At 34.0% G+C, this 26,840-nt stretch overlaps 1 protein-coding gene across 1 annotated transcript in view; it reads left to right on the plus strand.

Annotated features, from left to right (window-relative positions):
• exd3 (exonuclease 3'-5' domain containing 3) overlaps positions 1-26,840 on the plus strand; it is a 71,502-nt gene that overhangs the window by 593 nt on the left and 44,069 nt on the right. Inside the window, exons 2-18 of the mRNA XM_051120894.1 lie at positions 4,927-4,996; positions 12,732-12,796; positions 12,986-13,333; positions 15,108-15,161; positions 15,250-15,389; positions 15,522-15,628; positions 15,716-15,789; positions 18,114-18,152; positions 18,231-18,397; positions 18,589-18,739; positions 22,401-22,599; positions 22,715-22,824; positions 22,911-23,088; positions 23,161-23,324; positions 25,522-25,722; positions 26,214-26,267; positions 26,437-26,568. Coding sequence (XP_050976851.1) covers positions 4,972-4,996; positions 12,732-12,796; positions 12,986-13,333; positions 15,108-15,161; positions 15,250-15,389; positions 15,522-15,628; positions 15,716-15,789; positions 18,114-18,152; positions 18,231-18,397; positions 18,589-18,739; positions 22,401-22,599; positions 22,715-22,824; positions 22,911-23,088; positions 23,161-23,324; positions 25,522-25,722; positions 26,214-26,267; positions 26,437-26,568 — 2,208 coding nt within the window. The 5' untranslated portion in view covers positions 4,927-4,971. The remainder of the gene's footprint in view (positions 1-4,926; positions 4,997-12,731; positions 12,797-12,985; positions 13,334-15,107; positions 15,162-15,249; positions 15,390-15,521; positions 15,629-15,715; positions 15,790-18,113; positions 18,153-18,230; positions 18,398-18,588; positions 18,740-22,400; positions 22,600-22,714; positions 22,825-22,910; positions 23,089-23,160; positions 23,325-25,521; positions 25,723-26,213; positions 26,268-26,436; positions 26,569-26,840) is intronic.

Here is a 26,840-nt window from a genome sequence, read left to right on the forward strand (position 1 = left end):
AGTATATTTGGTTAAAAGCGTGATCTTGTGAAGAGATGTCAGTGTGGATAAACGAGGAATAAAGAATGCGATGGAGCGCGAAATCACGGCGGTGTGACTCGGTTTGATCAGTTTGTCTGAGCGCGTCATGACGCGGCGGTCGCGTGTCTCTATTGTTTGCGTCATTGACGCGTTCTCTGAATAACAAAAGCGCAAACTCCCAGTGCGCGTCACACTGCTGAAGATTGTATATTGTTAATTTTTTTTTGTTGTTGTTGCTATTTTGACATTTTCTTAGGTGAAAAGAATAGTTAAGATATTTTAAAATATTTTAATATTTTTGCTCACCAAGGCTGCTTTTTTATCTAAAATATTGTAAAAACAGTAATATTGTGCTAAATTATTATAATTTAAAATAACTGTTTTATATTGTGATATGTTACAATGTAATTTATTCTGGTAGTTTGTTTTTATCTGGGTCATTCCAGCTGGAATCATCAAATTTTGGAAAAGTTCCCCACCTGACCTCCTCAGATTTGTCTGAAAAAAATCTATGTGATGGGTAATATACCCAAAAGATCATATACAAAATTTCAGATCTCTACTGTGCGTACTTTTTTCACAAAAAATCTGTAAAAAAGTTTGTTTTTTACCCTGTTTTGGCATCACTGTCTGAGTGACCACGTTCAGACTGAAATATCTCCAGAACTAGTTGTGCCAGGTCCATGAAATTTTCTGGGCTAAGAGTCCTAGTCCAGAACTGCATGAATTACAACTCACAACATTGTTACTGAATTTACACCTGAATGCTGGCCCTCTACTTTTCTTTGAAACTATTACTTTAAGGGTTTTCAGATGTCCATAGAAACCTCAATTTTCAATGTATAAGCATCAAACTTGGTAAATGGTCTGATATGTACCATGTCTTTCACATCCTTTGACATCAGACAGTAGAGTCTTATGGATGTTGAGATATTAAGGTCCAAAATGGAAAAAAACTGATTTACACCAATGTTCAGAGCAATATTTCCCATGAATGACACCAGGTGTGAACATGAAACTTGTTTTTTTGAAAGAGCATGTTCTTATTGATACAATATTAAAAAATTGGGATGGGGTTTTGCCTCATTTTTCTGTAATGATTTTTTTAAAACTCAGAGTTTCGTCACTGATCCTATTGTTCACTTTTGCTATTCAGCTTGGTATGGGCATTTCAACAGAATTTATTAATGTTCCACTTATACAAAAAATACAAAATACAAAAAACGTACTTCCAGTCATGAGTCACTTTAATAATGTATACCACCAACACAAATAAATGTGTGACATAACAGTTACTGAAAGTTGTTCATGAAAGTGTCTGAATCCACAGTTTCATTTTCTTTTATGACATAGCATCGTCCAGTGGAAGTAACTGGCACATCAATTTTCATTATGATGTGCTGGAGAGGCACCCAACAGACATCTTCCCTTTTTGGCCAAAAGTAGCCTCTAGCTGGGCCATGGAGATGCAAAAAAAGCACTTGAATGTCTTGCTCTGTGTCAGAGACGTCTCTGATGATACCAACCCACCACTGTCGGTCATACACACAAGTAACATATTGTCCTGGGGCCATATCAAAGTTGACATGGAATCCTGGTGTTCCTGATACTCGACTGACCTCAAAATTGATCATTGTTGACTGATTGACTGTTTGATTGATTGATTGATGCTAGATCTCATACCACCTGAATATTATTATTTCTAATCAATATTGCCCTGCTTTCTCAAAGAAAATGGATGTATTATTCACTGGATTGGGTGGAACATCAAGATTAGGTACTTATGTTGCATTCCATTGAATGTCGGTAGTCGGTGAATCCGAGTTAGTTCTCCCGATGTCTGTCGTAAATGCGTTCCATTGTAACAGTTGGCAAAAATATGGATGCCTATGGATAATTCCAACCGACTCGGTCTGCACTGAACTGGCCCGAGTGTGTGTTTCGGACCCCCAACTTAAGTGGCCGTTCCATTGCACTTTCCCGAGGTGGAGGTCGGATTTCCCCGAGTCCCGAGCACAATGGAATGCTGCATTATAGCATTATTTAGGCATATGAGTTCAAAATAGCTGGTACTACAGTAGTTGTGAATGTCACACAACAATGATTTTTTAAAAAATTATTACAGAAAAATGAGGCAAAACCCCATCCCAATTTTTTTTATATTTTATCAATAAGAACATGATCTTTCAAAAAAAAAAAGTTTCATGTTCACACCTGGTGTCATTCATGGGAAATATTGCTCTGAACATTGGTGTAAATGTTTTTTTTTTCAATTTTTGGACCTTAATATCTCAACATCCATAAGACTCTACTGTCTGATGTCAAAGGATGTGAAAGACATGGTACATATCAGACCATTTACCAAGTTTGATGCTTATACATTGAAGATTGAGGTTTCTATGGACATCTGAAAACCCTTAAAGTAATAGTTTCAAAGAAAAGTAGAGGACCAGCATTCAGGTGTAAATTCAGTAACAATGCTGTGAGTTGTAATTCATGCAGTTCTGGACTAGGACTCTTAGCCCAGAAAATTTCATGGACCTGGCACAAATAGTTCTGGAGATATTTTAGTCTGAACATGGTCACTCAGACTGTGATGCCAAAACGGGGTAAAAAAGTCAGATTTTTTGTGAAAAAAGTACGCACAGTAGAGATCTGAAATTTTGTATATGATCTATTGGGCATATTACCCATCACATAGATTTTTTTCAAACAAATCTGAGGGGGTCAGGTGGGGACCATTTGATGATTCCAGCTGGAATGACCCATCTATTTTATTTTGATGTTATATTAGCTAAATTAAATGTTTATTATACTAATAGAAATTCAAATTTAAATTATATGTTGTAAATTTTATTTTTTAATTTATTTGCTATTTTGGCATTTTCATAGGAAACAGATAATTAAGATTGTTTACAATGTTGTTGTTTTTTTAAAATATTTTTACTCACCAAAGCTGCATTTATTTGATTATAAATGCTATAAAAACAGTAATACTGTGAAACATTATTACAATTTAAAATAACTGTTTGAAATTTATTTCAGTGATGCATTTTATTTTGATGTTATCTTAACGAAATTAAATAATTATTATACCAGTAAAAAATATATTTTAAATTATATGTTGTTGTTTTTTTTATTTTTTTTGCTAGTTTAACATTTTCATAGGTGAAAAAAATAATAATTTTTTTTTTTAAATGTTGATTTTGAATAGTTTTGCTCATCAAGGCTGCCTTTATTTGATGAAAAGTGCTGTAAAAACAGTAATATTTTGAAAAATGATTACAATTTAAAATAACTGTTTTCTATTGTAATATATATATTAAGATGGAATTTATTCCAGTAATGCATTTTGATTCATTTTATTTTGATGTTATATGAACTAAAACAAATATTTATTATACTAATAGAAATTAAATTTTAAATTATCTGTTGTAAATTTTATTGCTTTATTTATTTATTTGCTATTTTGACATTTTCATAGGTGTAAAGAATAATTAAGTGTTTTAAAAAATATTGGTTTTGAATATTTTTGCTCACTAAGGTTGAATTTATTTGATAAAAAATGCTATAAAAATAGTAATATTTAGAAAAATTATTACAACTTAAAATAACCATTTTCTACTGAAATATTTATTTAAATGTAATTTATTCCAGTAAAGCATTTTGATATTATTTTATTCAAAACTATGCAACATATACATATATATATATATATATAGAATCATTAATTTCCTAATGATTTTTGGCATAAAACAAAAATCAATCATTTTGACCCATACAATGTATTTTTGGCTATTGCTACAAATAAACCCCTTAAGACTGGTTTTGTGGTCCAGGGTCACATTTATGTCACAGTACAAAAAAGCATTTCAAATAAATGCTGTTAAGCTGGTTTAAACTTGTTTTCCTAAGGGCTCTCAATCATCCAAAATACTTCGACTAGAGAAAAAGCACCTTTTTAAGCAGTCTTATTATTATTTAAAGATTATGTGCAAGGCTTGTGAACAGCCTCATACGGTACAGAGCAGGATTTGGCATTGTGTGAGTGCCCCGTGTCCACTAGATGTCAGTAAAGACCATCAGAGGCGTGAGGTAGCGTCGGGAGCGAGAGGTTGGGAGTTCAGTGCCAGGAGCTTCCCCTGAGACTGCTGAGAGAAACAGTCCAGACTCCAGACCAAAAAAACAAAACATCCTCAGCCTCAAAAGCAAGTCGCGTAGCCAGCTGGCAGAATGCCCTTTCTAGGGCTGCTGTTCCCACAGGGAGAGAGAGCGAGCGTGTTTGTGTGTGAGAGTCTCAGATGTGTGCATGTGGGTACTGACACCTGAGGCACTTGTTCACATGTTGCTCAACACGAGTCACTTCAACTGTTAAGTCGACAGACAAGGAAAAAAACCTTGTTGTATGTTTCCCCTCATAATGCGAAGGTAAATCTTAGCCCTGAAGCGTTGCGAATACAGCGGGGGACGATATATAACACTTTTTTTTTGTGAGTAAACTGTTGCTGACTTGAGAAAAGCTGCCTGAGAATGTGTGAGAACTCGCATGTCGAGCAACGTTACGAGCAGCTGCCAAACTGCACATTTTTGGGGATTGCTACATGGGGGGGAAAAAACATTTTCATTTTACACTCATTTGTTTGAGGTCATCTAGCAAATTCTGCTGTAACTTCCCAGCCTGAGAGACAAAACTAGGCTTTCTGAAGTCATGGGAAGAGTTTTTTCAGTTATTCGGTTATAAACCGGTGATGAATGTCATTAAAATCCAGCAGGCAGAAGAATTATGCAATGTTGGACGTGTTCGAGTCTCTTAAACATGTTGTAGCCTGTTAAGCAGATCTGTGTTGGGAATCAGTTTTTCCATGCATTTTACAATCATAACAATGATTCGGCTCTTTTGTGCAGGGTGTGGAAGCGGGGAGTTTAGACAGCGCCACCAGGTGTACGACAATGAGCCTGGAAGGACAATCGAAAGGTACATCGTTTGACTCTTGGATACTTTTTAGTGTGATTTAATACTGACTCATTGCTTGGGTTAGTTCTGTAAACGTCTGTTAGTGTTTAGGTCAATATGAAAATAAATGGGATACAAGTGGCTGTTTAATTTTATTTTTTATGAATCAAATATATATTAATTTATGCTACTGTTTAGAGGTTTGGGAGTCAGGTTTTAAAATAAATTAATACTTTTATTCTGCAAGGTCAAAAAAGAGAGTAGAAACATTCATTTAAAATAGAGATATTTTATTTTAATGTCTTTCTTTTGAACTTTCTATTCATCGCAGAGTCTTGGAAAACACTTGTTGCCGTTTTCACAAAAAGTATAGAGCAGCACAACTGTTTTTAACATTGATAATAATCAGAAATGTTTTTTGAGCAGCAAATCAGCATATTAGAATGATTTCTGAAGGATCAAGATTTATATATATATATAAATATTAATTATTCTTTTCACCTATGAAAATGTCAAAATAGCTACATAAAAAGAGAAAATGTATAATTTAAAATTGTAAATTAATTTTAAATTGTAATATTTCCAAATATTATTGTTTTTACCATATTTTGACCGAATAAATGTAGCCTTGGTGAGCAAAAATATTAAAAAACATTTTTAAATCGCTAATAATAATAATAATAATAATAATAATAGTAATAATAATAATAATAATAATAATAATATATCATTTAAAATTGTAAATTAATTTGATCATCATTAAATTCTTAATTATTCTTTTCACCTATAAAAATAAAAATTAAATTTGAATTAAAAAAAATAAAAATATATAATTTAAAATTGTAAATTAATTTTAAAATGTGTTAATATTTCAAACTATGACTGTTTTGACCATATTTTTGATCAAATAAATGCAGCCTTGGTGAGCAAAAATATGCAAAACATTTTATAACTATTTCGACGTTTGAAAATGTAAAAATAGCAAAAATAAATAAATAAATAAATAAATAAATAATAATAATAATAATAATAATAATAATAATAATAATATATAGTTTAAAATAGTAAATTAATTTGAAATTGTTTTTTACCTTTTTTGATTAAATAAATTCAGCCTTAGTGAGCAAAAAAGTATATATATGTATTAAATCTTAATTATTCTTTTCAGCTATGATAATGTCAAAATAGCAGAAAACAGAAAAATATATTTAAAATTGTAAATAAATTTAAAGTTGTAATAATATTTCCAAACATTACTGTTTTTTCCATATTTTGATCAAATAAACGCAGCCTTGGTGAGCAATATTATTAAAAAAAAAATCCTAATTATTCTTTTCACCTATGAAAATGTCAAAGTAGCAAAAAAAAAAATAAAATAAAAATAAAATAAAAACATATAATTTCAAATTGTAAATTAATTTTTAAAAGTATTAATGTTTCAAAATATTACTGTTTTTACCATATTTTGATCAAATAAATGCAGCCTTGGTGAGCAAAAATATTCAAAAACAACTTTTTAAAAAATCTTAATTATTCTTTTTACCTCTGAAAATGCCAAAATAGCAAAAAAAAAAGAAAAAAGAAAAGAAAAGAAAAGAAAGAAATAATAATGATAATAATAAATAAAAAAATATAATTAAAAAATGTAAATTAATTTTAAATTGTAATATTTCTAAATATTACTGTTTTTACCATATTTTGATAAAATAAATGCTAACATAACATGTTAAAAATGTCAAAATGGCAAATAATAATAACAATAATAATAATAATAATAATATGTAAAATGTAAATTATTTTGAAACTGTGATAATATTTTAAAATATTACTGTTTTTTACCATATTTTTGTTCAAATAAATGCAGCCTTAGTGAGCAAAAAAATAAATAAATAAATAAAAATAACGTTATATAATTTAAAATTGTAAATTCATTTTAAATTGTAATACTATTACTAAATATTTCTGTTTTACCATATTTGGTGAGCAAAGATATACAAAAACAACATTTAAAAAAAATCTTAATTATTCTTTTTACCTATAAAAATGTAAAAAAAAAAAATAAACAATAAAAAAAATAATAAATAAAATATATAATTTAAAAACGTAAATTAATTTTAAATTGTAATTTTCCAAGTATTACTGTTTTTACCATATTTTGATGAAATAAATGCAGCCTTGGTGAGCAAAAATATTCAAAAACAACATTTTGAAAATGTCAAAATAGCAAATAAAATAAAATAATAATATATAATTTAAAATGTAAATTATTTTGAAATAAAGATGATATTTTAAATATTACTGTTTTTACCATATTTTTGATCAAATAAATGCAGCCTTAGTGAGCAAAAAAAAAAAAAAAACATTATATAATTTAAAATTGTAAATTGATTTTAAATCATAATAATATTACTAAATATTTCTGTTTTACCATTTTTTTAAATCAAATAAATGCAGCCCTGTTGAGCGTCAGAGTCTTTTTTCAAAAACATAAGAAAGATCTTACCGTTCCCAGACGGTAGTGTAAATTTACTGTGCATAAATTAAATATTTGTGCATCCCTAAAATCAAAATGAACCGATTTTACTTTCTTAATCTGTGATCCCTGCCTTATTGTGAGCAATACATTACACATTATTTCAGATAAAAAATAAAAAACATTTTCATAACCTTTCATTAAAATTAATTTCTTCCTTTTGGTCTGACACCACCAAGCCAACTTATTTTTCAACCACCCATTAAGTCAAGACAACATTTTCCTATCTGATCCATTCCTGATGGATAAAGCGACCGCTGAACACAATAGCAATGACGTTAGCGAATACCGTGAGAGTCAAATCCACTTCAGCATCATTTAAGAGACTTTTGCACATTTGGAAACTATAATAATCTACTTGTTTAAAGAATTATAGTGTAGTTTCAGCTTTTTCCTCGGGTCCACAAGTGGAAGCAATAGGCGATATGGACTTCTGTAAGTGCATACCTGTCTCCTTCAGCAACATTCTCACTTTTCAAACTTCCCATTGACTAGCTGCATAGTCTACATTCCTTAATGTCCTTCCGCCCCACTTTCCTCCCATGCGTGTGTGTATGTTAATGCCTGGAGAAGAATGAGGTTAGGGTGGAGCAGAGACAAAGACCAGAGAGTATAATGCGTTTGTGTGTCATCGCGCTAATATGCGTGCGGAGTGCCGCCACACCAATCGCGGAAAGTTGGCTTATGGGAAAAGACGATCCTAAGTGATGTTTAAGACAGCCCGGTAAGCTCACGCAGGAAGCCTCGTGGGCATATCCGATGATCTCCGTGCTGCCCGACGGGACGAGGGGGGTGGGGTTGCGCCGAGAGCGGCCGGAGAAAAGCCCTTTGCGCCACTTTCCCAGGCTGTCGGTCAGGAAGGCTGGATTTTTTACACCGTGACCACCGTGTTGCCCTTTCCGGGGGAAATCCGAGACAAACACGGAGAAGGGGGGGCGGTCGGGGGGACAGGAAAACCGGCCCTGGGAAGAAGGAGAGGCTGGGAGAAGAAAGGTGTTGGCCACACAGCATGAGAGAGGCCGTTGCTTTCAGGGCTCCTCAAAGGAGCGTATACCTCCCCTCCGTTAGCCCATTGTCACCGGCCTGTCCTGTCTCGCCCCCGCCTTCCTCCTGAAAAAATGGCTCATCTTCTCACCGTTTTGTGGCCTGGCCAAAATACAAAGCCCCAACACCTCACACACAACAATAGGCTCCTCCTTTCTCTCCCTGTTACGCGTATTAAATGTTAATTTTCTGGCCCTTTTCGCCCAATTCAAATGCGCTGTGAAGTATCCACATGTAACAATAGCTGACTGGGGAAAAAGAGTCAAGGAGTGCATTACAAAAGAAGTAAAATAGTTAAGCCTGTATCCCGGATTTAAAAGGAAAAGTTGGTAAAGTCTTAGGGTGGCGGGAAAAGCGCACTAGTGAAGACAAAAAGAAAACAGACAAACAAATCACGCTCTATGCTTACTTTTCTTTTGAGGAGCACTTGTGTAGTGAAAATCTCAGGAGCACCTTCTAATCAATAATTAGCTTCCCATTATGAGGTGATATTTGACTCCTTAAAGTGATTTACAGGGGAATTTTTCTAGCTTTATTAAAAGTATCTTTTGTCATTTTTTTTTTAATGATGTATTTTTAGTCTTTTTAAAATTTCTAATTAAAACTACAGAATAAGAACAAGTAGAATAAGTTACCAATCAAATGAAATTAGTAATAGCTAAATTAATTTGTACTACAGAGGTGGCACAGTTGAACAAAAGTGGCTTGTAGGTGTATTTTCATATTTAGTGATGCTCAGAGGTTGCATGAGTGCAGTCAAATTCATACGTTCATGTTGAGATTAATGTTTTAAATGTAACGTTTTGAATGCAGAAATATTAAATGATTTAAAGGAGAAGTCGACTTCCAGAACAGTAATTTACAGATAATGTACTCACCTCCTTGTCATCTAAGGTGTTCATGTCTTTCGTTCTTCAGTCGTGAAGAAATTATGGTTTTTGAGGAAAACATTTCAGGATTTTTCTCCATATAATGGACTTCATCGGTGCCCCGAATTTGAACTTCCAAAATGTAGTTTAAATGCGGCTTCAAAGGGCTCTGTCTTTTTTTCGAAAAATAAAAATTTGTATACTTTTTAAGCACCGGCTCTGGGATGCGCGTCCATGATGCTACGAATTAGTGATGGGTCGTTGGGATTTTGAATGAATCTTTAATGTGACTTGGGAAGAACGAGTCGTCTCGGGGAGTGATTGGTTCAGTCGCGCATGTGCAACATCCTGTTAGGTTCTGCACTGGAATTAGTTCACCTGTTTCGAGTCTTTGGGTTTTTGGAGTCGTTCGTTCATCTTATGGGGCTGTCACGTGATGAACGAACGACTCAAACCTGAAAACTTGTCAGATAAGAGGTGAGGTGAGCTAATCATAGACTAAAGACCCAGTTAAACAATGAATGAATCTTTTCTGTTTCTTATAGCATTATAGTTTTGTCTTGTTTGTAGTGTGATCAATGTTTGTGTAAGCAGTAGATGTGTTAGGGAAGTAACACGTAACATTTTAATTATATTTTGCTAAATTGAACCAAATGACTCGAAAAAAGATTCGTTCATTTTGCTGAACGAGACTCAAAGGTCCAAGTCGGTAAAATGATCCGAACTTCCCATCACTACTACGAATGATGTCTAAGTTTATCATCGGTGTACTGAGTATGGAGGAAAAACTCTATCTTATTTTCTCCTACAACTTGAGAGAAGGACATTGTTGTACCTTTTTACAAACTTACTTGCATTTTCTTAGTCTTTGCATGTTCGCTTTGTAAACACTGAGTCTGTAGTTCCACCTTCCTTTCGTGTGACCTTTCGACGTGATTCAATAGTACGTAACGTGTGAACGCGCATCCCAGAGCCTGTGCTACACAAGTTTTTGTGCTTAAAAAGTATATAAAAAAATATGTTCTGAAACAAATGACTGATCATTTCGCTAGATAAGACCCTTCTTCCTCGGCTGGGATCATTTAGAGCCCTTTGAAGCTGCATTTAAACTACATTTTGAAGTTCAAAATCAGGGCACCATACCAGTCCATTATATGGAGAAAAATGCTGAAATGTTTTCCTTAAAAACAATAATTTCTTTATGACTGTAGACAGAAAGACATGAACATCTTGGATGACAAGGGGGTGAGGAGTCCCCTCAGCGCAAACATAAATATGCTGCTCAGGTCAGTCACACTGGTACTCCTAAATATTTTTCCATAGTCGCTCACAGTAGTTTTGGTCGCACTGTGTATATATATATATATATATATATATATATATTGGCGCCAATATTAAGGGTTTTTATGGTATCAGTATCATTTCCAAAAACGATTTGCTGCTAATTATATTTTAAAAGCATTTAAAGAATGTTTTTGTCAGAGCCCTTGTCATTCTTAATTTTGACATTAATTTTCAGTTTTACACCAGACTAGGGCTGCAGTGATTCCTTGATTCTATTTGAGTATTCGATATAAAAAAAAAAAAATCCTTGATTGTATTTTGCCCAAGACGAGTAATCATAAAATGCCGGAAGTGGCGTGTTCACGTATTAAGCCCATTTAAAAATAATAATAAAAGATAATGCTATTGTGAATTTACAAATGCTACGATTCAATTAAATAAATATGTGATGCAGGTGTAATATATGCGCTTTAATTATTTACATGCGTGTAGGTTATATACCTGCAACTTGTGAGCTTGGGTTCATTATAATGTTCATCTGGGAACGCAACATGCTCTATTTCATCAGATTTGCAAGCTAAATCATTTATACACCAAGCAAACAGAGGAGAATACATCATTATATTTCTCAATATGCTAACTGCTCATTGCGATTTCAAAATAAAAGTTTACACCTCACTCTGAGTTTACAAGTTTTGCCCACATATTCAAGAAATGACAGTGGCTGTAGCTTTACTATCGTAAAGAAATGGCCAAATATAAAAGATTAAGCGGATATTTGAATGAAATGTTGTTTAGTCAATATTAAGCAAGGATTTTCAGCATTTTTGTGTATTTGAACCCTTTCCAACAATGACTGTATGATTTTGAGATTCATCTTTTCACACTGAGGACAACTGAGAGACTCATATTCAACTACTGCAGAAGTTTCAAATGCTCACTGATGCTTCAGAAGGAAAAACAATGAATTTACTTTTTGAATTTGAAGATCAGGGTGAATTTAACTTCTTTTGTCTTCTGGGAAACATGTAAGTATCTTCTGTAGCCTCTGAAGGGCAGTGCTAAATGAAAAAATATGAAATTTAAGCAAAATAAGAAAAATGTACGCATAATAGTTGCATATGAGTTCCTCAGTGTGAAAAGATGGATCTCAAAATCATACAGTCATTGTTGGAAAGGGTTTAAATACACAAAAATGCTGGAAAACTAAAGAATTTGTGGGACCTGAGGGATTTTTTTTGAAGAACAGCAGGCAGTTACATTTTCATTAAACTAAATCAAAAACAAACAAACAAAAAAAACAACAACTGTGGATCATTCATGTAACAACACAGTATTAAGAATCAAGTGTGTGTGAACTTTTGAAACAGGGTCAAATGTTTTTTATAAATTCAACCGTTATTTTCTATGTGGACTATATGTAAACATCTTTCATGTGAAATATCTCATTCAGGTCAGTACGAAAAAAAAATAGCTTGCATTTTGTATGATCCCTCTTATTTTGGTAAAATAACTAACATATTGCAGATTCTGCAAGGTGTATGTAAACTTCTGACCTCAACTGTATGTCATATAAAGACCACGTTTTACGATTCAATCAGGTTTTAATTCATAAATATTCTGAAGTATGTCACGTGTGAGCAGGTGTGAAACCGCTTTCATTTGTTTAATTTTTATGACGAAGAATTTAGCACAAATAATGTTTTTCAAACTTTTCCTCTTCTTCCATAAGCCTATTAGTTATAAATGAAAAAATATCTAGATTAAGTAAAAAATTAGTTTGAGCTGAGAAAGGATTAAGAGCACTTGTAAAATCATGAGCAATGGCAATTTGAGCTGTGGTGCTCATATGGGAAAAACAAGTTTGAGTCTCGCCTGCAACACTTTGCGGACAAAAATGGCAAAATGCAGTGTATTTAGCGTGGGAATTTGTGAGGTGGAGTGAAAGCAGACGTGCAGTTAAGAGCTGAGTGCGAGTTGTCGAGCCGGACTGTGTGTAACCCTGCTGTCATGTTTGCTGCCCCAGGTGTTGACCTGCCTGCCCTGCAGGAGCACCTCTGCGGCCTGTGGAACAGGAAGGAGCAGGACGAGGTAAGAAACAGATGTAATTATACTCCAGCTTAGCGTGTGAGCGTCTCGTGAGAGGTGACAAGGCCGTGCACTGGCCAAGCACTTTCTCAAAAATACCTGTGTTCCTCCCCACCATATTTAGGAGGTGCGCAATACTTTTCATATGTTGCTTTTCAAAATTATTGTTTAATTGTATTTTTCCACTCTCAGTTGCGACAGGTTTTGGCGAGCAATTTCTCCCAGATGCAGGAGCCCTTTGCTGGTCTGCTGGACTTTCTAGATGGCTGCCTTACCTTCCAGAAGGGCAAGTCCAGCACCCTGCATCAGTTCATTCTCACAGAGTTTATGCGCTGGAGGAGCAATAATCCCCAGGCTAGTCTGAATGGCCTGAGGGAGGAAGAGAGGCTGCGTTTGCAGAGGAAGGCCCTGGGGCTCCTCACAGACTCTCATCCCGGGTACATGGACCCCCTGCTGGACATTTATCAGCTGAGCTCACTGAAAAGACCACTGCTGATACAACATGTGGACTTCCTGCATGACTGCTGCTGCTTCAAAGAGGTGAGGGGAAGTCGTCACCAGCTGACTGACACTTTTACAATATGTTCCCATACAATGATATAGGAAAAAGAGAGGTTGCTAGTGGTCGACATGTATAGCCAGGTCAATTAGGCACAAAACATGTATATATGCAGTGTGACCAGTGACAATTTTAAAATATATTGTAAAAAAAAAACAAAAAACAGTATATATATATATATATATATATATATATATATATAAATTATATATATATAATTATATATATAATTATAATTAAATATATAATTATTCTTATTATTCTTATTATTTTATTTATTTTTATTTTTTTGGAGTAATTGCGTAAAAATAAATGTTTAATAAATGTAATGTTTGTCATATTTGCTATCATTAAATGTGGGAATAAAAAGTATGTTCAGGCTAGGTTGCACCCCCAAAATCCATCAAACAAACAAACAAAAAAAACTTTTATTTTCTACTAATCTACTAATAGTTAATAAAGTTTTTAATTTGTAATTTTATTAGAATTTATAATTATTGTTTTAAATAATGTAATAATTTTGCCATGTTTTACTACCATTAATTTTATGTTGTAACAGTGTGACAATAAATAAACAAACTATATGTTTCCGATCATTAAATGCTGGAATCAAAACTAAAATTATGTCCCGGTCATTGTACACCCCCAAAATCCCATCAGTCAATGAATACAATTTACAGTTGTTAATTATAAATTAATTAGTCATAATTTTTAAATTTTAAATTTTTATTATTATTTATAATTGAATTATTTTACAATTATTTACTACCTTTTAATTTTACATTATATCATTAAATTAAAATTATTATTTATTATGTCCAGGTCATGTCGCACCCCCAAAATCAATCAATTAATCAATACAATTTACAATTGTTATTTATAATTTGCATATTTATTATTTATGTATATATATTTATTTTTACTATTATTTAAACTTATAGTTATTATTTCAATTATTATTTTAATTATTTTACAGTTATCTGCTACCATTAATTTTGCATTATAACATTATTTTGTGACAATTAAATAAACAATAAAAGCTATATTAGCTATCATTAAATGCTGAAATCAAAACTAAAATGATGTCCAGGTCATGTCTCATCCACAAATTCCAATCAATCAATTAATACAATGTACAATTATTATTTATAATTTGTATATTTATAATTTTTTAATTTGTATTGTTATAATTTATAATTATTATTTATATTATTTTACAGTTATTTACTACCATTAATTTTACATTATAACATTATTTTATGACCATTCAGTAAACAATATAATGTCATTACAAGCTGGAATCAAAAGTAAAATTATGTCCAGGTTTTGTCACATCCCCAAAATCCAATTAATCAATCAATACAATTTTCAGTTATTATTTATAATTAATTTGTATATTTAATTTATTAATTAAGTTTGTTAATGTAATAAAATTTTTATATTATTATAATTTATAATTATTATTTGTATTATTTTATATTTATAATTATCATTTGAATTAATTATTTACTACTATTAATTTTACATTGTAACCTTATTTTATGAATTAAATAAATAATAAAAATGAATCTACATCAAAAGATAATGTACAATGCAAACTGTTTAATACTTTTAATTAAGTGTAATTCTGAAGTTATTAATTTCCTGTGAATATGATATATTATCAACCTGTTCGACTACTAGATATATAATATAAGCAAGGCACTGTGCAGCATAAGTTGCTGTAATGATATGAAATATTGTATTTTATGGCAGGCGTTGGTGTTCAGCGTCAAAGTGGAGCTGCAGAAGAATCTGGACATGGAGAAGGTCAGTCCATCTATCTTGATGAATAACCGGATCTTGACTCTTTTAAGCTGGACCATCTCATTCCCACTGTCCCCTTTTTGTGCCATAGATGTGTGTTCCTCTCATTCTGCTGGACAAGCTGTCTCTGGCGGAGCTGTATGTGCGCGACCATCCCGACCTGCAGCAGCGTCTCGTCTCACTGCTGGACTCCTGGTGCGAGCCCAACTTTGACGTCCAGGTACTGCTCAGGTAAGACTTAAAGCGTAATATAATACTAATTCATCCATCATTTATCATTTCATCATTTTCATCTTTTCTACTCTACGTTTTAGTGTAGATTTAATACACAGTTTATAATATGTACATGTTGTGTGATTGCAGTCAGTACCCAAACATGGTTCTCTCAAAGCATCAGACAGACCAGATTCAGCCCAAGCTGCTCAGTAAACACGTGTTCAGACTCATGGATAAATTCTGCATTGATCCAGGTCTGTGAGTGTTTCATGGCTGTTTGATAGCGTTGTTATCTCAAGTGTGTAGGTTTATGAATATAACACTGGATGTGTTTGTCACAGGTCTGTGCTCTAACTCGGTCTATAAGAGGAAGCTGGACTCACTGAGGTTTCTCATGTATAAAACCTTTGGAGAGGTGAGAAAGTTTTCGTTTTCAAAGCCATTTTTGATCACATTAGTCAAAAATATGTAAAAGTGTTAAACGTCTGGTTAGAAATCTGGTCTTTGTATTCATGTTAGTTTCACTTCTGTTACTTTAAATATTTTAACTGGTGTAACCGTCAAGTAAGAGTCGTGAATAAATGTAAGTGTACACATCTTACTCATTGCATGGCAAGACGCATTTCTTTTTACAAACGAAATATTAATTTATAAATGTTATGATTTTGGGGAGTTGCGCCACATGATGTTTTACAACTTAAACTAACCTTGACTTGTCATGAAAAGACAATGATTATCTGTTTTTAACGTTATTTATTTTAACGTACTTACTGACCTTGGTACACAGTCATTAGGGTTTGCAGGGGTTCCTCTCTCATGTTGTAATTTCCTGTTTTATGGTTTTTGTGTCTGCATGTTGGTTACACCACATGCTGTTGATTTTGTGAACAGGTTTTTCAAATATCAACAATATAAATATACATAATAAGTAACAATTTTAATGTGATGATTTAAATATAATGCTTAACATTTCTAATTAACTTTTAAATATTAAATATATTTTTAATAATAGAATTATAATAAATAATTTATCTAACTTGCTAATAATTTATAAATAATTAGTAAAACAGTTTAAAATATTATTTTTGTAAAGGAACAATAAAATATGATGCCAAGCATATGAATAAACAAATAAATGAATAAATAAATATAGACATACATGCACTAGCAAAAAGTCAAAAGTTTTTGAACAGTAAGATTTTTAATGTTTTTAAATAAGTCTCTTCTGCTCACTAAGCCTGCATTTATTTGATCCAAAGTACACTAAAAACAGTAAAATTTGTAAATATTTTTACTATTTAAAATAACTGTTTTCTATTTGAATATATTTAAAAATGTAATTTATTCCTTTGATTTCAAAGCTGAATTTTTAGCATCATTACTCCAGTCACATGATCCTTCAGAAATCATTCTAATATTCTGATTTGCTGCACAAAAAATAAATAAATAAATAAATAAATAAATAAATATAATAATAAATTATACTGACTCCAAGCTTTTGAATAGTGTAGTGTATAATGTTACAAAAGCTTTTTATTTCAGATAAATTCTGAATCCTGAATAAAAAGTACTCGGCTGTTGAGAATAATGTTGATAATAATAATAATAATAATCAAATGTTTCTTGACCAGCAAATCAACATATTAGAGTGATTTCTGAAGGATCATGTGACACATTGAAGACCGGAGTAATGATGCTGAAAATTTAGCTTTGATCACAGGAATAAATTACATTTTTAAATATATTACAATAGAAAACCGTTATTTTAAATAGTAAAAATATTTCACAATTGTACTGTTTTTGCTGTACTTTGGATCAAATAAATGCAGGCTTAGTAAGCAAAAGAGACTTCTTTAAGAAACATTTAAAACCTTACTGTTCAAAAACTTTTGACTGGTAGTGTAAATAAATAAATAAATAACAAATAACCAAAAAAGTTTTCTTTATTATGAAAGTGTGTTTTTTTTAAATCCTAATAATATTAATAAATAGGACAGAAAATGAGTGTAATGCAATCAAATGTAGTCAAATGTCTTCTGTCTCTAAAATAACACGATGAACATGCTGATATGAAGCCATTTTGGTGGGGGAAAAAATGGTCACATTGCAGCCCCATAAAATAAATAAAAAAAAAAATTAAAATAAAATAAAATACATTGTAAAAAAAAAATACAATTTTGCATTGTAATATTAGCTGATGACAATTTAAAAAAAAAAAAAAAAAAAAAAAAAAAAACAATAAAAATGAATATACAATTTGGAATTTTATTTACTCTGAGCGAAATTAGGCATTAAAAGATAATGTACAATGCAAACTGTTTAATACTTTAAAAAAAACCTTAATCCCCTGGTTTCACAGACAAGGCTTAAACCTAATCCCAGACTAAAATGTAAGTCTGAGCTGTTTAACCTGAAAGAAACTTCTGAAACACAACTGCACAACTGATTAAAATATGTCAGTGCTTTTGTTTTGTCTCAAGATGCACACCAGTAATGTTTTTTTCCAATTTTTTTTATTAATTTATAAAAATTACTTAAATGTCCCAATTGAACTATGACCTAATCCTGATATAGGCTAAGCCCTGTCTATGAAACCAGGCCATGACGTTGGTGTTAAGTGTCAAAGTGGACCTTTATTTACCACTAAATATTTTGTGCTTTCAGAGATGCATTATGTTACAAAGATTACGTTTTTTACAACTGCATTGATGTATCTGCTTCATTGTATTTGTTTGACAGAAAAGCATGTCTGAAGAGAACTGGAGAGACCATGTTCAGGTAACACTAATTCTGTTTTGATTCAGCGCTTTAATTTTAATTGCGTTTTAAATGATTCTGTGTGTGTTGTGTTCTCAGGCCATGATTGAAGGCAATACAGAGCTCCAGGCTCAGTTGGTGCAGCTGTTGGTTAAACATTGCAGCCTCCAGACTGCTGCCCAGTGGGCTGCGCATTACAGCTTACCCAGAAACAGACTTCCCCCAGGAGTCTGGGACAAAATTCAGAGCCTCTCCCCCAAGCAGCTGTAAGTATTAAATCAAATGCACACATACGCACACACACAGACTTAAGAAACTATATTTGTCAAGACCTCCCGTAAATGATTTCCATTCCAATAATAATAATATTTACTGTAACCCTACTGACACAAGGGTGTTATTGACACTGTTTGTGAACACACACAGCCATCAACCTCACAATATATTTCTGTCATAGAGAGATGTGTGCTGTGAGCGGCCCACCCGAATCTTGGACACCTCTTCAGTCTGATCAGCAAAAATATTACCAGCTGCCTCTACCCAGAGAAAACATCCTCTTTGTAGAGACATTAGATGAAGTTGAGCAGTGCAGAGAAGCTGTTTTAAAGGTAACACTGCTACTAGGGCTGGGAATCGATTCCAAAAAGAATCTGTTCCAAAAAGAATCAATTCCTCGATTCCAAGGCGTTGGGAGTCAAGAGTCGATTCCAAAGGTTGGAATCGATTCCGTGAGAGGGAATCGACGACTCATTCAGAGTCGTTTTCAGTTCAACAAAGCTTATATATGGGCGCCTCTCAACGAACGACATATCTCGGATGCTGTCATAAAAGGTCCCTGAACGTTGATTCACGAATATAAACTGAATAAAGAGTCGGTACTGAGCACGTTTGAGTTTGAGGTTGCAGCCTTCTCTTGCTTGCTAATAGATTAGAAGTCTGATTCGTTTCCACGAGAAGGTTATTTCGGATAGATCGTTTTAATGAACCAGCTCAAAAATTATTCAGAAGTTATTTTATGGTGGAACTGACTTATATTGTCCCCATGAGCGCTGCACTACAGAATAGATCATGATGTGATCGAGGGTCTTGATCCTATTTCCATCTTAAATAAAATGCTATTTTTAACCTTTCTATTAGCCTGTGATAATTCTGAAAGCGCCGAGAGCACAAATAAGTTGCCGAAACCACGAGCTCTCATATCAGTGTTGTTGTTAATGTTCTGGTTATTTTGTTTCAGTGTACAGTTTGTTCATTTTGTGCAACGCATACGCTTGAAGTAAACATCATTCAGCTGAACTATACACATCTTTTTCATTCATGCAATAGACGCATGTCCACTGCTGAACTGTGGGCTATGACTCATTTCATGGGCAATGCAGATAAAACATGATTTAAATACAGAAATGTATCACAATTTTTAAAAACAAAGCTTCATATTATGAAAAGGTTACTTTCTAACATTTATATCCCATAGTCATGGCGAAATTAGGTTCTTCCAATCTAAAAAAAAAACTAGAATTGAAAACAACAGCGAGGAATCGATTCTTGGAATCGAATCCCATTGTTTCCAGAACCAGGAATTGTGCTGCGTTCACGCTATATCGTAATTACCGGCTAATGACTCGGTTTATAAAATGACTCGGTACAAATGACTCGGTTTATAGCCCGATGAAACAGCGCTGACAAACAGGAGAAACACTGTGCGCAATGATACAGTCAGAAGGCTGTTTAATCTACAAATCGCCATCATTTACCATAGATTTACTGTAGTAGCACTAACTGCACAGTGGTGTTGTGTCAGAAATGTGGGTATATTTGTTGAATTTTATTATATTATTAATGTAGACATGTATTAAGTGTATTGATCAGGGCTCTCAAGTTTTAAAAAAAGTTTGGAGTGAGATTCTATCTGTTAGGAGAGGAGTCCCTCAGCCCCATGCAATTCTCTCCAGTTTTTGCTAGAAGTTAAATTGTATCTATTGTTCATAATTGACCAGCAAAAATACAACTGTATCAAAAATCAAAAGAAATTTGGCCCCAAATGAGCCAATGAACAGCAGTGCTCAAAGTACATACTGTACAGTAATGCAGAACTTGACTTGAGCATGTCAAGCTGTGTTTGTGTGAGAAAGAAAGTACATATTCCAGCTTATTCAGCTTTATTAAGTGTCTGTTGCACATACTGATGCCTTGATGAAAGTGGTAGGGGTTCAAACTTAACTATTATCTAGTTACATGTAATGGAATTACATAATTTAATTACAAAACAGTCAGTTACAGTTGCTGAGAAACAATGTATAGTTAAATTAGTTACTTATGAAAATTACAAAGGGGTTACATCTGAATATTTTCACACAGATTTGGTTAATTTCTTTCCCAAATTGCATTGACTGCTCTAAAATGTGAGACAAAATGTTTCAGAAGTTTAGGACACAAAATAGGACACGTGCTTATTCAATAACTGATTCCGTATTTGGGTTTATGTATATGCTTTATTTTTTAAGATTAACTGTTTTTTTCCCCAAGGCATTGTTAGACGCCAGTGTTTCCAGTCATAGCTATACAAGGATTTGATTATAAAAATGGTATCATAGCTACTAAACTATATCTTCTGATTTTAACTCTGCATTTAACCTAACCTAGGTGCTAAAGTCTGATTTTGTGGTGGCTGTGCTTTAAACTTAAATTATTATAATCCAAATTCAAGTGATGAAGGATTTTGTAAGTCTGACAGTAATTAGTGTTGAGTGCTACTGTAAGGTTAACCCCGCCTGCTTTAAAAGTTTCAAAAGGATTAACAGTTGAAAACTTAAAGTAATCAATTGAAAAGTAATCAGTTTGGAGAAATTTGTCTGTTTTTATCAGATTTACCAATTATCTTGTCCTTTCCTTAGTTTCCAGTAGCCAAAACTTATTTAAAGCTGCTGGAGAGCTAATCATTTTGCATGAATTTGGCTATATTCCCCAACATCAGCTCTCACTATCTTTGATCACAGGCAAGTGATTTTGTCCAGGAATCGTAAAATGAAGGGGAAAAAAACAGAAGAATTGGTTACCTACTGCATTTATTTTGTTATTTTTTAGTAAATACAAATGGCAACGTCCGCTCCGTGACCACAACGCAACCACCGCCTCAAGTGCACAAAACTCCACTGCTAGAGAAAGCGGTGTGTGCATATCCTTGTTGCCTAGTGATGAACGTGACTGAAATGGGATCAGGTAATTTACCCGAGAACAAAAAATTCTAATTTCTGATATTTGCTGGTAGGTGGCATTTAACTGTCAGGACAGCTATGAACTCCCCCTGCAAGTCTGCGCCTCGTCCATTAACAGTATATAGCGGGACAAGTTATCCCTTACTTTTTAGCGTGAGAAATACAAGGTGTGGCGTGAGAGCGTGTGAACTGGTTGAAATGCGTGTGTCTCACAGCGAATGCGTGACACTTGAGAGCCTTGTATTGATGGAGGAGTAATGGAATATAATTACAGTATTTTTTTTTTTTGATTAAATAGCGTTTATGCATTTATACTGTATGCATTTACACTGCTGTTTTTCATACAAATACTTAGGAACCTTATTACATTTTTAGCATGGTATTGAGGTTTTATATTTGTGGTTTTAACTGTTAAAATGATCAGTGGACTATACTGTGGAAGAGCAATGGTTAATTAAAAAAAAAAAACTTAAACAGTCACCATATAAAAATAAGGGTTGCTACAATTTTACAGATATTACTGATTTTGATAATGAACGTAAATCTACATCTGCATCCTAACTCAAGCTACTATCAAATGTTTATTTCTAATAGACACAAACTGTTATATTATTAATATTATTAGGTAACACAAACCTGTTTCTTGATTTGAAACAGTATTACTCATTAAAACATGCAAAACTAAGAAATAATTTTTCTATTAGGATTTTTATTTTGTTAAGGAAAAACGACTGGAAAAAGTGTGAAGAATTCCGAAAACATGAAGTGTTTGTCATGTTCTGACCACAAAGAATTCCATAAAGAACTTTCACAATGTAGCAAAAATCTGCCTTTAAACTTAAAAGAAATAAAAATGTGACATTTATAAAGATAATTATCTATATCGACTGATATGAAAACCCAGACTAGGGCTGGGCCATATCGTCTGAGTACTGACGTAGTTTATATTGTCATATCAACTTGAATTATTTCCGAAGAACAAGGTCCTGTTTTGCATTATATGTCTTCTGTAATTGTCTGTAATTGTAATATGTCTCTCCTCGTTCTTCTACAGCCTGGTTGTGTGGTGGGAATGGACATGGAATGGAGAGCCGGTTTTGGCACGGTGTCCTCTCAACGTGTGGCTCTGATCCAGCTGGCCGTACAGGAACGGGTGTTTCTGTTGGACCTTTGTGCTCACGCCATTAGCCACCACAGCACCACAGTAAACTTCATCAGGGCTCTGCTTTCGGACAAGAACATCCTCAAACTGGGTAGGAAGCCTCAAGACAAATTAAGCCACTGACTGTTTGATGTTCTTCAGATTTCCTATATGGTAATTCTGTCGTCAACTTTGAAAAGCATTGTTGCTTCTATGTGTGTATCTAGGTTATGGGATGTCTGGAGACTTGCGGAGTCTGGTCAGTACGTGGCCTGAGCTCAGGGAAGAGCCAATGAAAATGGAAGGAGTTCTGGACCTGCTTCATGTCCATCAAGAGGTGCTTCTACGACCCCATAGCTAACCACTTCTGATTGGATATTCCTATCCATATTCTGATTTTAGAGTTGACCCCTCTCTCCCCAGCTTCAACGATGCTGGTTAGACAACAAAAGGTGTCGGTCAGTGGAAGTGAGTGAGGGACCAGCAGAGAAGGGCCTGAGTTTGCTAGTACAGCAGGTATTAGGAAAACCACTGAATAAAACCGAACAACTCTCCAACTGGGAACGCCGGCCACTTCGGACCAGCCAACTCCGCTATGCAGGTAACACACAATTCATGAGTGGTGGCATTGTATTTTTTAGCCTTGTCTCATTTTCTTTTGGTGTTTTTATAGCCACTGATGCATACTGCCTGCTAGACGTCTACCTCGTTCTCTCCCGGGACCCGAAGGCATTTGGTTTGCCAGAGGACCTCCGCTCCATTCCCTCGGCCCAACCGGCCAAAAGCCGTGAGGAAAAGAAACCCAAAGAGAAGAGCAAGCAGTCTAAAAGAAGAGAGGTCAGTTCATTGGTCCGCTAGTCTCTGACTGGGCTTTTTATGAGACTGTAGTCCTGAAAATTGCTGTGTTGTCATAGCTACTGTCATAAAATTCAATATAAAAGTAGCTGATGAGAACATGTGGAGTTTTTATGATGTAAAAATGAAGGGATCCAACTAAAAATGTGGCAGGCATTCTAAACATAGTTCAGTTTTGTGAGGTTTTTATATCATTAGTCACTTTGTGAATTATTAGACATTTTCCCATATTTTATAATCTGTCATTTAAAACCACTGCGTATTTGATGTAGAATTTATTATTTTCTTTAAAGGTTTATTTCACTTCCAGAATAACAATTTCCTGATAATTTACTCACCCCCATGTGATTCAAGATGTTTATGTCTTTCTTTCTTCAGTCACAAAGAAATTAAGGTTTTTGAGGAAAGCATTCCAGGATTTTCTCCATATATTGGACTTCAACGGAAATTAGCAGATTGAAGGTCCAAATTGCAGTTTCAGTGCAGCTTCAAAAGGCTCTACACGATCCCAGCCGAGGAATAAGGGTCTTATCCAGCGAAACGATCAGTCATTTTCTTGAAACAATAAAAATGTATATACTTTTTAACCACAAATGCTTGTCTTGCACCAGCCTGACCTCATGCATTATGTTTTTTTGTTGGAAAGGTCACGCGTGACATAGGCAGAAGTACTGACCCAGTGTTTACAAAGCGAACGTGCAAAGAAAGTCAGTCACCCTTTACAAAAAAGGTAAAACAACAATTTTGAAGTTGGAGGAGAAAATGACATTTTTGAACTGAAGTACACAGAAGAACTAACCTCATGAGACCTTTCCGACATGATTACTACTAGTGCACAGAGCATTTGTGGTTAAAAAGTATGTAAATTGAATTTTTTTAGAAAATGACCAATCGTTTCAATAGATAAAACCCTTATTCCTCATCTCTGATCATGTAGAGCTCTTTGAAGCTGCATTGAAACTGTAATTTGGACCTTCAACCCGTTGATACCCATTGAAGTCCACTATATGGAGAAAATCCTGGAATGTTGTCCTCAAAAGCGTACATTTTTTTTTGACTGAGGAATGAAAGACACAAACATCTTGGATCACGTTGGGGTGAGTAAATTATCCGTACATTTTTATTCTGAAAGTAAACTAATCCTTTAAATGTGAACAAATATTTACAATGTACTTGCCCCCTTGTCATCCAAGATATTCATGTCTTTCTTTTTTCAGTTGTAAAGAAATTGTTTTTTGAGGAAAACATTTCAGGATTTCTCTCCATGTAGTGGACTTCTATGGTGCCCCCAAGTTTGAACTTTTATAATGCAGTTTAAATGCAGCTTCAAAGGGCTCTAAATAATCCCAGCCGAGGAAGAAGGGTCTTATCTAGCAAAACGATTGTATATATATTAAATAAATTGTACAAAAAAATTACAATTTATATACTTTTTAACCTCAAATGCTTGTCTTTATCTAGGTCTGCCTGAACTCCAGTTCAAGATGGTTAGGGTATGTTGAAAAACTCCTATTTTGTCCCTCAACTTCAAAATCGTCCTACAACGCTGCCGAAATACCAACCCAGTGTTTGCAAAGTGAACATGCAAAGATGATCAAACACCCTTTACAAGAAAAGGTAAAACAGCCATGTAGGGCGATTGTGAAGTTGGAGGAGAAAACGAGATGGGAGTTTTTCGATATACCCTAACTGTCTTGAACCAGAAAGTCTAGAACCTAGACAAGACGAGCATTTGAGGTTAAAAAGTATATAAAATTGATTTTTTTTTTTTAAGACCCTTCTTCCTCGGCTGGGATCGTTTAGAGCCATTTGAAGCTGCATTTAAACTACATTTTGGAAGTTCAAACTCTGGGCACCATAGAAGTCCACTATATGGAGAAAATGCTGAAATGTTTTCTTCAAAAAAACATAATTTCTTCACGACTGAAGAAAGAAAGACATGAACATCTTGAATGGCAAGGGGGTGAGTACATTATCCATATATTTTTGTTCTGGAAGTGACTACCAAGAAAAATGTGAGTTTTGTGACAAGCCCTGTAATACTGTATGTCCTGCCCTAACCTTTCTCCAATTTCTTGATGCATTATAGTGGATCACAATCTTTAATACAGTTTAGGTTAAAGAAAGGTCAAATAATTTCATCTTCACCAATGATTTTGGAGTGTGTTTCAATCTTAAGGCTCAACAGAAGGCGAATGTGCCCCACTCTGTGGAGGACTGTATAAAGGTGAATTCGGAGTACCAGGGGCCCACCATCACACCGCCAGAGCTGCGAGTGGTCTGCGATAACATGTTGCAGGGTCTGGGACGTTTTTTGCGCTGTCTTGGGGTGGACGTGAAGATGCTGGAAAACACAGATGACCATAAAGTAGCAGCAGAGGTGAGATTGAGTCACTCACCTTTTGGTGACATTTGACATAACCAAAATAGTTTCATTTCATTTTAAAACTGGATAAGTCTTTATGTGATGGTCCCCAGCTATTTCAGATCATTTTTAGAAAGAATAAGCAACTAAAAATCTGAGTAGGCCTCCATGGCATGTGGTGTCCCTCAGGGCTCGGTCATTAGACCTTTGCTGTTTAACCTGTATGTGCCCTAAAAAGGCCAAATAATGCAAAATAATAAATACATACCAAAGTTAGACTTCCAGATCTATGTAATGCTATTGTCAAGTGACTGCAGCCCCATGGAGTTATATACAGTTAAATAAAAACAAAACAGAGGTTGATGTATTTGGCATAGTTTTAGTAGTAATATCAAAGCATAACTAAATCATCCTAGTATTATCTAAAAATAGTTATGGAATTCTTAATATATTAAGATGTAAAGTAAAGTAATGTATATGCGATTGTGTTGTTTTCTCTCCTCCAGCTGGCTCGTGCTGAAGGTCGTGTCATCCTCACCGCAGGCCAGCCATACCAAACAGTAAGTGTGTGTTTGAGTTGTTGAGAGACATGCAAACTGAGCTGTTTTGCATCCTTCTGCCTATATATGGAGTTTGCCTCCATAGGCAGATCAATAAGTTTTAGTACAGAGTCACAATCTGCTTATCAAAAATCATGTGCAGTGATTTTGTGTGTGGTTATGTGTATAGTTACGGTCACAAGTTGGAGAGGGCCGCTGCCTGACTCTGGACTGCTCAGAAAAGGCACGTGACCAGGCTGTGCATGTTCTCAGACATTTCAACGTCCACCTCACCCCTGCAGACATCTTCAGTCGATGCCAGGTCAGTTGTGCATGCTTGTAAAGAAGAGTCTTTTACACTTGTTATCACCAGAACAGAAACCTCTTCCTCTTTAAAAGAAATTCTCACATTTATCAGCTTTTATAAATTTTAAAAGGAAGGGGAAAAAGATGCACAGATACAGATTCTTTACTGATCTCTTGATAGTGGCGTATACCACAAAAAAGTTGCATGGACGCTGCAAACAAACACTAGGAGGCTTTAAGTTGAACAGCCAAGGACAAAAGGATGGAACAAGGTTTGTTTTTTTTAAA

Source organism: Labeo rohita, chromosome 10, assembly GCF_022985175.1.
Source record: "Labeo rohita strain BAU-BD-2019 chromosome 10, IGBB_LRoh.1.0, whole genome shotgun sequence".
NCBI lineage: Eukaryota > Metazoa > Chordata > Actinopteri > Cypriniformes > Cyprinidae > Labeo > Labeo rohita.